Below are 14,674 nucleotides of genomic sequence, written 5' to 3'. Positions count from 1 at the left end.
TTGTCTATGTTTCTATGAAGCGGGTTAGCGCTGGATATATACAAATAGGAGCTTGGTGGTCAATGCAGACTTGGAGGCCAAAGGGCCTGGTTCGGTGTTGTATGACTCCCAAGCCCTTGATGACCTGTGATGTGAAGTTTATGTGAAAATAGATATTCAACTAAATGCTTGCAAAACATGTTAACTGCCCTCCCCACACAATACCATACAGTCTCAGCCAAATTCACTGGTGTATAGCGACCACCACAAGTCTGACCTCGGCTCATCAATAGTGAAACACTTATCTTCACGCCTACAGAACAGAAAAACAGATGGGGCAGCACGGTGGCACAACAGTGGATTTGCTAGCTTTCAGCGCTCGAAACCCGGGTTCGTGCCTGACTACGGGTGCTGTCTGTACGGACTTTGTATGTTCTCCCCGTGACCGTGTGGTGCTCCGTTGTCCTCCCACACTCCAAAGACGTACGGGTTTGTAGGTTAATTGCCGTTGGTAAAGATTGTAAATTGTCCCTAGTGTGTGGGACGGTGCTAGTGTGTATGGGGGTTGCTGGTCAGCGCGGACTCAGTGGGCCAAAGGGCCCGTTTCTGCACTGTATCTCTAAACTAAACTTAGACCCCAGAATATTGCTGGAGGAACTTACTAGGGTGGCACAGGGCACAGCAGTAGAGTTGCTGCCATACATCGCCAGAGACCCAGGTTCGACCCAGACAACGAGTGCTCTCTGTACAGAGATTGTACGTTCTCCCTGTGATGGCATGCATTTTCTCCTGGGTGCTCCAGTGTCCTCCCACATCACAAAGATGTGCCTGTTTGTAGGTTAAATGGCTTCTGTGAATTGTCCCCAGAGTGTAGGATGGGAAAGTGGGATAACATAGATCTAGTGTACGGGTGATTGATGGTCGGAGCAGGCCAAAGGGCTTGTTTACATGCTTTAACTCTAAACTAGACCTCAGCAGGTTAAGCAGCATCTGTGGAGGCAAAGGGATAATTGGCATTTTAACCTGAGACCCTGCATCAGGAATGACAGTGCAGAGCGACAATAACCAGGATATGAAGGTGAGAGGGTGGGGGTGAGACAACACAATATACAATATATACAATATTTTATTACATGTCATTTGAACCTCAGTGAGGCTCAAACGAAACTCCGTTTCCACAGCCATACAAACAAAGACAATTCCTACAAGACATACAAACAATTCAATTCACACAAACATCCATCACAGTGAATCTCCTCGCCGGTTGATGTGTCCTGGTGTTGGAGGTGAGAGGAGCGACTGAGGATGCTGCTTGACCACCTGAATATTTTGTACTTTTCATGAAATTTAGAGAATGTTTCCCGACTGAATTTACCTTTAATGAGGAATCCTAAAAATAAATCACTCAACGCTGGAAGATTGATCAATTGCATTGCAACCTTTATCGATCAAAATATATTTCAGAATGCCTGGAAATGTGCGAAGGTTAAGAGATGAAGATATTAACCCATGTATTGAGAATAACATCATGGTGCAAAGAAGAAGTAATGGTGTTAGACCTGAAATGCCAACTGCCAATGAAAGAAGAAAGATTTTTTGAAGAATACCAGGAGAAGCCCTACTGATTAAACTCCTTCTTAAAAAGTGATAATGTGAATTGAATGTAAACTGAAATAATATTGAAAATGTAATTTTATATCTGAATAAAGTTTTTACCAAAGGGAAAAAAAAAAAAAAAAAAAAAAAAAAAAAAAAAAAGCGAATCTCCTCCTCACTGTGATGGAAGGCAAAGTCTTGTCTCTCCCCTGCACCATTCCTCTCCCGATGTTGAAGCCCCAGGCGTACGATGGTAAGTCTCACGGCCATTTAAAGCCGCGCCGGGCGATGTACGGCCCCGCTCCGGGTCGTTCCAACCCCACGACACGGGCTGGAGAAGTTGCGTGGCGGGAGCTCCGAAAAGCGGTCTCCACCCGGACCCGTGAGCTGATATCCTGACAGTCCACAGGTCTGCAGCTGGAGCCTCCGAGCTCTGGAGTCGGGCCGCAGCAGTGACCCACGCTCCGAGGCCGTCCACAGACTGGAGCCCCAGGTCATTCCGGTTGGAGGGTGGAAAATCGAAGGTAGACAAAAGTGCTGGAGAAACTCAGCGGGTGCAGCAGCATCTATGGAGCGAAGGAAATAGGCGACGTTTCGGGCCGAAAACCCTTCTTCAGACCTTCGAATGTAATCATGTCTTCTTGTCTTTCCGGTGGCTGGTTCGCTCGCAACAAAAGCTTTTCACTGTACCTCGGTGCAAGTGACAATAAAGTAAACCAAACGGGGGGGGGGGGGGGGGAAGGGAAAAGATGAACAAAGGGAGAGAGACACTGGGTGGACAGGTGAAAGGTGGAAGAGAATGCAGCGGGTGCTTGAAGTTGGAAAATTCAATGTTTCTTCCCTCACCTTTGAGCTATAGGCTACCCAAATGGAAATTAAGGTGTTCCGCTATTTTGCGTTTGGTCTCACTATGGCAGCAGAGAAGGCTGATGGTAGACAGGTTGGCGTGGGAATGAGAGGGGGGGTTGATATGACATTGGAGTTCAGCACAGACATTGTGGGCAGAAGGGCCTGTTCCTATGATGTATTTTTCTACGTTCAATAACATGCAAGCTGGGAGTACAAAATGCTGGAGTAACTCAGCGGGACAGGCAGCATCTACGGAGAGAAGGAATGGGTGACTTTTCAGGTTGAGATCCTTCTTCAGACTGATGTCAGGGGAGTGGGCGGGACAGAGATAGAATGTAGTCAGAGACAGTATTAAGACTGGTTGGAGAACTGGGAAGGGGAGGGGATGGAGACAGAGGGAAAACAAGAGCTATTTAAAGTTAGAGAAGTCAATGTTCATACCACTGGGGTGTAAGCTACCCAAGCGAAATATGAGGTGCTGTTCCTCCAATTTGCACTGGGCCTCACTCTGACAATGGAGGTCCAGGACAGAAAGGTCAGGTTGGGAATGGGAGGGGGAGTTAAAGTGCTTCTTTTTATCGAGTCCACACACAAGATTAGAAGTTGTTCAGCCAGAGCTAAACACACTTCTCGCCATCTGCACACAATGGTGTCTGTCTAGTCACTTCTTGTGCTTCTTGTGCGTGGTGGTGGAAAGATTGGTAGAAACAGGGCCGCGACGTGAACGCTCTTTCCTTGGCCCCAGTTAAAGTGCTGAGCCACCCGAAGATCGGGTAGGTTAAGGCGGACTGAGCGGAGGTGTTGAACAAAATGATCGCCGAGACTGCGCTTGGTCTCGCCGATGTACAGAAGTTAACACCTGGAACAGTGGATACAGCAGATGAGGTTGGAGGAGGTGCAAGTGAACTTCTGCCTCACCTGGAAAGACTAATCTGGGTCCTTGGATGGAGTCGATGGGGAAGGTAAGGGGGCAGATGTTGCCTCTCCGGCAGTTGCAGGGGAAAATACCTGGGGAGGGGGTGGTTTGGGTGGGAATTGACCAGGAAGTTGCGAAGGGAACGGTCTCTGCGGAAAGCAGAAAGGGGTGGAGATGGGAAGATGTGGCCAGTAGTGGGATCCCGTTGGAGGTGGCAAAAGTGTTGGAAGGTTATACGCTATTAAAACAGCTGTTGAGAGCAAAGTGCAGGTGTTCTGCGTATCAATCGCCTAGTCAATGCTTAGTCTCACTGATGTCGATGTGGCTCCATTGTTCATCTCCTCATCTAATCTAAACGCAGACACACACACACACACACGTGCATTTACCCATGCACGAGTCAGGGGAGGAGGGTGGGGGCTGGCATCAGCTACACATCAGCAGAGTGGTCTCAACATTTGGATTTAACCACCTTGTTTCACCTGATGCTACACCTGAAGGGTCCAGACCCAAATCATTGCCTGCCCACGTTCTCCACAGATGCTGCCTAAACAGACCGCTGAGTTACTCCAGCGTTTTGTGACCATGGACAGAAGGAATGGGTGACGTTTCGGGTGGAGACGTTTCAGCCCGGAACATCGCCTATCCCTTCTCTCCAGAGCTGCTGCCTGTCCCGCCGAGTTACTCCAGCACTTTGTGTCCATCTTCGGTTTAAATCAGCATCTGCAGTTCCCTCCTACCCACTTTGTGTCCTTGTTTGTTTCACCTCACTCCCAGTTGTCTGGAACCTTACCTCATTTTCACCTTCTCCCACCCCCTACCCCTTCTGCCTATTCTGTTCTGACCATTCACACCTCCTCCTGACCCATCTTCTCTTTCTGTTCTTGTCCCATTGTATTGCAGAGCCTTCCTATTGTCATTTAATCTCTCCTGCCTTCCACTCCCATAACATTCATTCCTTTTGTTAACTCACCCTCCGTCCCTGAAGGCCCTTGTTTCAAAACTCTTCGATGCAAGAATAAGTGGGCTGACTAATTAACCCACTGCTGCGACATTCCGCGTGCTGCTAAGCCATGAGCCCTTTCTCGTAAAATTGGACTGTTTTTTAAAAAGTTTTAATATTTTGCGAGTATGCTTCTGGCACTTCAGGGCTCAGAGCAACAGCTGACAACGATTGCAGGATTCGTTTTATTCAGGAAACAGTCCAACAAATACTATTGTCAACACTAGACATCTCAGATCACCAGTAATGGGTGGTTGATGTTCTATGTAGACCAGTGATTCCCAACCTGGGGCCATATGGCAAATTTCAGGGGGGGGCCACAGAAAAATGTTGGGATTTAGGGGGCCACAGGTTCAACGAAGGGGGCCACAGAGCTACCACCCTGTTGCCTCCTAAATTTCAGTTCTAATAAATTTAAATCTATGTAGTTGAAATATTTTTGATGTTTGTGGAATAGGATAAAAGAGAATACTGTATATGTGCAATTAATAGACACTGATATTTTTATGGATGGTATTATAATATCGAAGTACTTTTCTTCCGCTTATAATGTCAGGGGGGACCACAGAGAAATTAAAAGATCCCAAGGGGGCCATGAGCTAAAAAAGGTTGGGAACCACTGGTGTAGACTGTGCTATACGACTCTTGCTATATGACTGTTCATTGTGGGCAGCTTAGTTTAGTTTAGTTTAAAGATACAGCACAGAAACAGGCTCTTCAGCCCACCGAGTCCTTGCTGACCAGCGATCCCCGCACATTAACACTATCCTACACACAATTTACACAAACACCAAGCCGATTAACCTACATATCTGTATGTTTTTGCAGTGTGAGAGGAAACCGAAGATCTCGGAGGAAACCCACAGTCACGGGGACAACATACAAACCCAGACTGGCCGAGAAGCTACTGGAATTAGGGCTCAACACCCCCATGTGTGCCTGGGCCCTGGACTTTCTCACCGCCAAGCCCCAGGTAGTCAAGATGGGAGGGAATACATCGAAGTCCCTCACCCCGAGCACAGGTTCGCCCCAGGGTTGCGTCCTCAGCCCCCTACTGTACTCCCTGTACACACCTGCCTGTGTGGCTAGGTTCAGCTCCAACTCTATAATCAAGTTTGCTGATGACACTGTGGTGGTGGGCCTGATCTCAGATAACAATGAGAAGGCCTACCGGGAGGAGGTGGCTGATCTGGCACTCTGGTGTCAGGACAACAGCCTCCTCTTGAATATCAAAAAAACGAAGGAGCTGATCTTGGACTTTAGGAGGGCACATCATCCGAGGACGTACACTCCATTGAGGATAAATGGGGACACTTTGGATAGGGTGAGCTGCTTTAAATATCTGGGAGTCCACATCTCTGAGGATCTGACATGGACATCACCCGCTGGTGAGTAAGGCAAGGCAGCGCCTTTACCACCTCAGGCAATTTACCACCTCCAGTGCTTCTCCTCAGCGGCTGTGGAAAGCATCCTGTCCGGAAATATCACAATCTGGTTTGGGAATTGCTCTGCCCAGGACAAGAAGGCTCTGCAGAGAGTAGTGCGTTCGGCCGAACGTACTATGGGAACTTCACTCGCCCCCCTGCAGGAACTATACATCAGGAGGTGCAACTCCAGAGCCAACAAGATCATGGGAGACCCCTTCCACCCCTGCAACGGACTGTTCCAGCTGCTACGGTCAGGCAAACGCCTCCGTTGCCATGCTGTGAGGTTAAGGAGTTTCTTCCCAGAGGCCATTAGGACTGTAAACACCTATCTCACCAGGGACTAACTTTACTGAACCACTCTACTGCTTTTTTTTAAATTGCTGTTTTTTTCCCCCTTTTCTTTCTGCCCACAATATTTAATATGTAGAAGAATATGTGATTCTGTTTGCAGTTTGTTTGTTTGTCTTTTTGCACAAAGTCCGCGAGCATTGCCACTTTTCATTTCACTGCACATCTCGTATGTGTATGTGACGAATAAACTTGACTTGACTTGACAGACAGCACCTGTAGTCGGGATCGAACCTGGGTCCCTGGCGATGAAAAGCAGCAACTCTACCGTCGCGCCACTGTTCCCACCCTGTATTCAGGCAGCTGTATTCAGGTACATGGGAGCATCGCAGCCACTCTCCTGACACATTCTATACTTCAGATCCACATTAAGACACGTGGGATCCACAGTGATATGGTAATTTGGGTTCAGGATTGGTTTACTCATTGAAGAGAGCGTATAGTAGTTATTGTGGGTGGAGGTCTATGATCAGTTGTGTTCCTCGGGCACCTGATATTTGTGAAATATATATATATCTATCTATATGAAAAACTGTGTGTGTGTGTGTGTGTGTGTGTGTGTGTGTGTGTTTCTGCCTGTCTTGTGGGTGCCAGCCTTTGATTCGTTGCTACACCAACACCAGACACAGAAACGCCGAGATATTTTCCATTTTGGTAGAGATTTCACTTTTCATTCCAAGTATCCACTCCTGATTAAATTTTGTCGTGTTTATGTACACATTTTTAATAAAATCCTTCTCCCCCCCCCCCCCCCCCCGCTCACTCATTTTGTCACCTCCTGCTGGCCAGCGACCATAACGGCTGCTGGCGCCCGCCTCTCGCCTCAAAGACGCCATTTAAAAACAGCCGCACTGCTGAGTGCTCAAATCTTATGTTCGGGAACGGCTTGAGGACCACGTCTCCCGTGGGGGCTACGGGTAGGGAACGGGTACGTTGGGGGAGCAGACCCAACGGGTCTGCACTTGTATATATATATAAATTACTTTCCCAAGGTCCCATATTCAGTTCTTACTTCATCCAGACCACTTTCCAAGGATGCACGTAGTCAGTGCCTCTGATGGAGCACTTACCTCTTTAATCGCTCATGGGATAAAGAATAAACAAGTGTTCTGTGTTATCAAAAATATTTATTTATGTAGGACTCATAACTTTATCTAATACAATCTGCATTTTGGAATATGTAGCAACTTAAATAAATATAGGGAGCTATGATAACATTCTACAGGGAATGATATAGACTACATAAAGACTTGTCAAATGTTTGCAAATTTATGAGATTTAATGATTTACATGTACATTTTTGGTTATTATTTGCAATAACATGTCAAAAATGATCTTAAAAAAAAAAAAAATTGCAGTACTGCTGAATACATCAAGAAGATCACCATTTTTGTTTTATAATTACCAGAAAATTAAGTCCATTTTAACAAGAAAATGTAAACAAATGTCAATGTTTAACAGACACATTGTAGATACTCATAATCCCAGATACAAACGTACGATTCCAGCTCCCACTCAAAAGTCTTGCGCACTCTTGACAATGTGTTCACACTGAATAGAAATGATCAAAATCTATTTTCACCTTCTTCCCATCAATCAAAGACAGACATAGACATGAGAATTACATCCTTCAACAAATAAATGTTCCTTGAATGTGTGCTCACGTGCATTTCGCATTCGCGCTCGTGAAATGGGTAAATGCTCGGTGGAGGATGTGTACTCACGGGGGATGGGTGGCACAGGTAGGAGAAACCGAGAGAAGCCTTTCTCTGGAAGAAACAAAAACACATACAAGAGTCCTAAGCTATCGTTCACTCGTTAAAGATCAGCTTTTCAGTGACCAATTCTTTGCAGTGCAATTCTTTGCACTACCGAGGAATAGGCTCACTTGTGACCTTAAATGTATCTGGTGCATTCTTCTATTCTAATAGTGGTATGCAATCATTCCTCAATCATTCCTTGATTTGGATAAAGGTGGTTCACACTGTGTCAATGAGATTAGATTTGGTCCACAGGATTTTGGCTTTTGCATCTTTGCTTATCATCAGCAGGGATGGGACTGTGCATTTTGTTAGCTTTCACACAAGAGAAATAGCTTTTGGCATTACCCCTCTCTTCAACTCACTCCTGAGCAAGGTGTTGTTCTGTAGAGCACTCCTTACCATAGGCAAGTGGACAATACCTGGGCAACCCTGGGATCCCAAATTTAGACTCCAAACAGACTTGAGCTTCACCATTGAACCACCATGGAGCAGCCAGTGTATAATAATTATGCTTATGGACTAAATAATAATAAAAACATCTACAACATACTGATGCAGGGCACAGATGTGTTGTTCAAGCCACTTTACTGTTTGACTAGAGACTAGTTAGACTTTCATATGCTGAGAGTGGACGTTTCTTTTTGTTCAAATTTTTATCTGCCACCTCAGAAATTCTCAAACATTTCACATTTTTGTTCAGATATTCACATAAGTCATTCAAGCAAAAGTTTAACATTTGCAATTAAAACATTTTTGGATTCATTTTTAAAACAAAAAAGACAATAATAAGATATGCAGATTTCAAATCTCTTTCGTCCGCTAGTCTGGAAATATCAAATATTAAAAGTAAACTTTACAGAAGAACCCTACAGCCGGCCAAAAAATTAAGCAAGAGGCACTTTCCACGAGTATGGAAGCCAATAGTTGCAAGCTGGGACTTGCTCACCTTCACTCAGTCTGTATGGCTTTGAATGACTATGGGCTAGCTGAGGTTGTGTGCGGGAGTGAGGAATTTAATCGATTCAAGTGTCCACAAACATTAAACTCCACCTTATTACCAACAAGTACCACCAGTGAGGTATTCTGAAGCATCAAGCAATTTGTTCAATGTTGGAAACAAAAGTGCAGCGACATCAGAACAAGTCGTAATAGTTCAACACAGATTAGTCCCTTCAGTGTGGCTAGTGTGTCGATCTCACGTCCTTTACGTTTCTTTGGCATGAGCCATATGAACACTATTGCATTTCGTAAAGTTGAAGCAGCAACGATTCATATCCTGGGGGGGGGGGCATTTGCCTGGTAACGCCACCAAATGCTGGAGTCCTTCACTTGTCTTATCAATTGTAAAGATGCCAACGTTGACATGCCAACATCATACATCGAGAACCATGTCATAGTTCTGCTCTTTCCTTCTCCGGCAGCACTTGGTGATTAGGACGATGTACAGGGTTAAGAGCATGACCCAGTAGCAGGCATAGAGTATGGCCCCTATAATCAGAACCGTCTGTTCGGACTCCGAGAAGGGTTCCTGCGTCTCATTGTAGATGGTGTAAATGAGCCCTCCCAGAAGGATGCTGAACCACAGCGACACCGGGATCAGCCCGATGAAGTTCACCACGATGGTCTTCCTTCCCGACGTGCCCCAGCCCGCCTTGTTTATGGTGGCGATGGCAAACATCTTGGCGGGAAGCAGGCTGGACATGTACAGCATGGAGTAGAGGGACATGAAGACCATGACGATGTTTCCCCGGAGGCAGCTGGCGAAGGACGACTTGATGAGGCCCACCAGCTGCACGGTGAGGAGGAACAGGAGGATGTTCCATATCCTTCCCCGGTAGAAGAGCTGGATGACAGTGGCGATGAGGAAGAAGGGGAAGAACCCGGTGATCACTGCTTCGTAGGTCATCCACAGGTGGTGCTTGTGAAACCACAGGGCGTTGTACAGCCACTCCCTGAAGTAGGATTTGCTCCAACGTGTCTGCTGGTTCAGCCACCTCAGGTACTGCGTCGGGGTCTCAGTCAGGCACTTTGACCTCGCCGTGTACTTTGTGGCATAGCCCAGGCTGAGCACCCGGTTGGTCAGGTGCCTGTCATCACCAAAGCTGCACTGTGAGCCCAGGAACTCCTGGTTATACCAGTCCTCCATGAATTGGTGCAGAAGGTCGTTCCTGTACATCCCCAGAGGCCCACTGATGCACTGCACGCACCCAAAGTACGACTGGCAAGCTCGCTCAATGTTGAAAGCCATCCAATACCTGACGCTGCTGAGGAACGAAATCCACGACTCGTACTTGTTGAGAATCTGGCAATTGGTGAAAGAAAAAAATCAATTGTTAGTGCACATAAAAAAACACCAGGGTTTCGAGTCATAGAGTCAGAGTCTTACCCTGTGGACGCAGGCCCTTCTGGCCAACATACTAACATGTCCCTAGTCCCGCCTGCCTGGATTTGGCCCAAATCCCTCTAAACCTGTCCTATCCATGTACCTGTCTAAATGTTTCTTAAATGTTGCGATTGTCCCTTACTCAACTACCTCCTCCGGCAGCCCGTTCCATGCACCCACCACATTTTGTGTGAAAAATGTGCCTCTCGGGTTCTTATTGTCTCTTTCCCTTCTCACCTTAAACTTATGTACCTGACTGGATTTCCCAAACTATTTTAGAAACATAGAAAATAGGTGCAGGAGTAGGCCATTCGGCCCTTCGAGCCTGCACCGCCATTCAATGATCATGGCTGATCATCCAACTCAGTATCCCGTACCTGCCTTCTCTCCAAACCCCCTGATCCCTTTAGCCACAAGGGCCACATCTAACTCCCTCTTAAATATAGCTTGAATATGTAAACGGTGAGATATTTTCCATAGAAACATAGAAAATAGGTGCAGGAGGAGGCCATTCAGCCCTTCCAGCCAGCACCGCCATTCATTGTGATGATGGCTGATCGTCCCCAATCAATAACCCGTGCCTGCCTTCACCCCATATCCATAGATCTACCCATCATGGTTTTAGGCATTAAAGTCTATGGATCCAAGGAAGGAATGTACTGCTGGCCTCTGAAGCCTTCTGTCTTTTCCCTGTATCCCACCGATATTTTCTTTCTCAACTCAAGAAGGCAGCTAATATTATCATGAGCCACAAAACCCTGTGGCTCTCATATCACGACTACCGTTGGGAAGAAGGTGCAGGAGCCTAAAAACAACCACTTCCTGCATTCATGAACAGCTTCCTCCCATCACCCATCAGGTTCTTGAAACACCCTGCAAAACTGTGAACACACCCCTACCTCAGTATTGAACTACAATGGACTTTGTACTGCTACGATTGTACTATGTACTTTTGCTTGCACTATCATGGTCTGGTTTATCTGAAATAACTGATTATTTATTGTTTGTTTATTTGTTGTGTTGTTTCATTTAATGAGCCTCTAAAGCTGCAACAAGAAAGAATTTCAATGTTCTGGTCTTAATGCTGATGGCAATTTAACACTCTCCACTCTTGATGTGACCAGTTGCATTTTCTGCCACTGCTTTTAGGCAGCCTGATCCCAAGTTATTGTAACTCGGTGCATAAAGAAACCTTCTCCCCTTTTCCCCGCTGGTTCTCTGCCTATTATTTGCAGCATGTCCTCTTTTGTTAACCCTCTCTTCTGCCACTGGAATCTGCTCTTATTCCTGTTCATATAAAATTCATTATGTTGAGATAAACAAATCTCCTGTTAGCCTTCCTTGTTCCAGGGCTGCCAACATTGGGTAAGAGTTGAGAGTGAGAAACTGTGAGGGAGCGTAGTGACCGAGGGGGAGAGGGTGTGGGAGGGGTGTGTGTCCCCCTCTCACGGTAGGAAGCTTTTGCATTTTTCAGCTTGAAATTGTGCAATCTGGTGCCTACTGTAACGAGTCTTTTAACTTACACTTGAATGCAACATTTATGCTTCAAATTGGATTAGGTATGGATAAGGTTAGGCTAAATTACATTCCTAATTACATTCCACAGTAGAGCCAGGCTCTGATCAACAGGTGCAGCACTTAGTATATTCATGTATGGAAATCAGATTATAATTTATGCTGTTATGCATGTATATAGAGAAACAAAAACATAGAAACAAGGCAAGAGGAGTCAGACTTCTATCACTGTTCTGCACAAATAAATCAATCAACCTTAACCTTTGACTATAGAAACAAGACGAAAATAATGCCACATATTCAACCGTATATGGTTCAATGATAGTAAGATATATATGTAAAACATATATATGGAAACAGGCCCTTCGGCCCACCAGGTCCACACCGACCTGCAATCTACCATACATCAGTTGTATCCTACATGCCAGGGACAATTTACAGAAGCCAATTAACCTACAAACCTGCACTTTTTTCGGATGTGGGAGAAACCGGAATATCCAGAGAAAACCATGTGGTCATAAGAAGAATGTACAAATACTGTACAGACAGCACCCGTAGTCAAGATGAAATCTGGGTCTGTGGTTCTGTAAAGCAGCAACTCTACCGCTGCGCCACCGTGCCACCCCATTAAATTATTTTTTCTGTAATATATTTATTATGGTGTCACTATATAAACTATATTATGGTGTCACTACAGAATAAAGATCCTATTCTAATAATATTATTCACCTCAACTAAGTGTTTTCTTCACCTCCGTTGCTGCAGAGAATACAATCCCAATTATCAAATCTTTCTTCAAAGTGAAAAAAAAATGCCAGCCCTGCCAACATCTTCATAAATTGCCCCTGGATCCTCTCCAGAGCAATTGCACCCTTTCTACAGTGTGTCATGGTCTTACCACATGGAAACAGGCCCTTCATCCCAACTTGTCCATGCAGATCAAGATGCCCCATCTAAACTAGGCCCATTTATCCGCATTTGGCCCATATCCCTTTAAACCTTGTGTGTGCCGGTGTGTGTGTGTGTGTGAGTTAGGTTGTGTGTGAGTGTGTGTCAGTGAAGCGGCGACAGCACCCGGAGTGAGCGGAGACTTGGCGATGTCTGGGGAGCATTTCCCTCTTCCCCCCCCTCCCCGGGAATGCAGGCCGGCCCAGGTGCTCTGGGGGAGGTGAGGATCAGTGACCCGGGGTTCCGGGGGAGGTGAGGGACAGTGACCCAGGGGTCGGGCATTGGAGCGGAGCGATAGCTCCGAGATTCATCCCCGCGGCTCTCGAGGTGGCACCGGCGCCCCCACTCACTCCCGGCTCCGGGCCGGGGTTAAAACTCCATGCGGTGTGTGCAGAGTGGCCGACGGTTACAGAGTTGCCAGAGGTGAGGACGGGAGGTGTGAGCGGTGCCTGAGGGGAGGGGGTCAGTGCTGGGACCACCGCTGTGTCTCACCTATCACACCATCTGCACGGGAATGTGAATGCGGGTGAGGCAGCATCTATAGAGCGGTAGACAAAAATGCTGGAGAAATGCTTGAGTCTGAAGAAGGGTCAAACTCAGACATAGATGCTGCCTCACCCGCTGAGTTTCTCCAGCATTTTTGTCTGCATTGCCATTTTAAATAGTGTACGATGGGCTTAAGCAGATTGCTCGCTCTTTACGGGGAACCTGCCGACAGAAAATTATTCTCATTGATGAGTGTGGAGGAGTGTGACTTTATTGAGCGTGAGACTCATGCATTTGACGAAATTCTCACGCGCTCACGCTGATGATAGTTCTGACGCTCAAATTTAAAAAAAAAATATATATATATATATAACTATATAAATTTGAGCGTCAGAACTTTCATCAGCGTGAGAGCGTGAGAATTTCGTCAAATGCATGAGTCTCGCGCTCAATGCGTGAGAGTTGGCAGTCTGCTTGTTCTGAGGAGAACACCCCCAGCTTTTTTTCCCACGTGACTTGACGTGCCTCACCCACAGTGTTTCAGTAAATCTTTGTATCCCTGCCATGCCTTGCTATCCGTAATGGTACCTGGTGCCCACAACTGGTTGGACCCACACAGTCAACGGATGCTGGCAGCAATTAATGAAGGGGAGAGTCCAAGGGTTATTGATAGCCATTATCGGCAAAAGGTTCATCCCACACCTCCCACTGCCCGCTGGATTCCAGCGGCTGAAATGAAGGGGTATCCCCAAGCCCCGTATTGTTGCCCCCAACCCCATTGCTCCTGGCACTCAGTCACTCGCTTAAACAAATGAAGTTTCATACCCATCCCTAGGTCAAGATTCCAACACTGCTCTAATCAGCTAAATCGCTTTAACTTCTGATTTCCATGACTCCCTCCTCAGCACCAAATGTTGTTAAGCTGGAAAGGGTGCAGAGAAGATTTAGGATGAAGTTGCCTGGACTCAAGGGCCTGAGCTATAGGGAGAGATTGAGCAGGCTAGGACTTGATTCCTTAAAGTGCAGGAAGATGAGACTTATATTATTGGGGTGCATAAGATCATGAGTGGAAGAGGAAGGGTTAAAGTACAATCTTTTAGGGGTAACATGAGGGGGAACTTCTTTACTCAGAGAGTGGTAGCGGTGTGGAATGAGTGGAAGTGGTGGCGGCAGATTCGTTGGTATCATTTAAAAATAAATTGGATAGGCATATGGATGAGAAGGGAATGGAGGGTTATGGTATGAGTGCAGGCAGGTGGGACTAAGGGAAAAAAGTTGTTCGGCACGGACTTGTAGGGCCGAGATGGCCTGTTTCCGTGCTGTAATTGTTATTGTTATATGGTTTTAGCCAGAGTAGGAGAGACAAAAACCAGGGGACATAGGTTAAAGGTGAGAGGGGAAAGATTTAATAGGAATCTGAGGGCAACACGAGGGGTGATAGGTATATGGAATAAGACGCCA

General features: G+C 46.3%; 1 protein-coding gene across 1 annotated transcript in view; it reads right to left on the bottom strand.

Annotated features, from left to right (window-relative positions):
• Window positions 1-7,225: 7,225 nt before the first annotated feature.
• has2 (hyaluronan synthase 2) overlaps window positions 7,226-14,674 on the bottom strand; it is a 40,876-nt gene continuing 33,427 nt past the window's right edge. The window contains exon 4 of the mRNA XM_033019094.1: window positions 7,226-10,183. Coding sequence (XP_032874985.1) covers window positions 9,254-10,183 — 930 coding nt within the window. The 3' untranslated portion in view covers window positions 7,226-9,253. The remainder of the gene's footprint in view (window positions 10,184-14,674) is intronic.

This window comes from Amblyraja radiata, chromosome 4 (genome assembly GCF_010909765.2).
Source record: "Amblyraja radiata isolate CabotCenter1 chromosome 4, sAmbRad1.1.pri, whole genome shotgun sequence".
Taxonomy (NCBI): domain Eukaryota; kingdom Metazoa; phylum Chordata; class Chondrichthyes; order Rajiformes; family Rajidae; genus Amblyraja; species Amblyraja radiata.
This window is presented reverse-complemented; position numbering and strand designations above follow the sequence as displayed.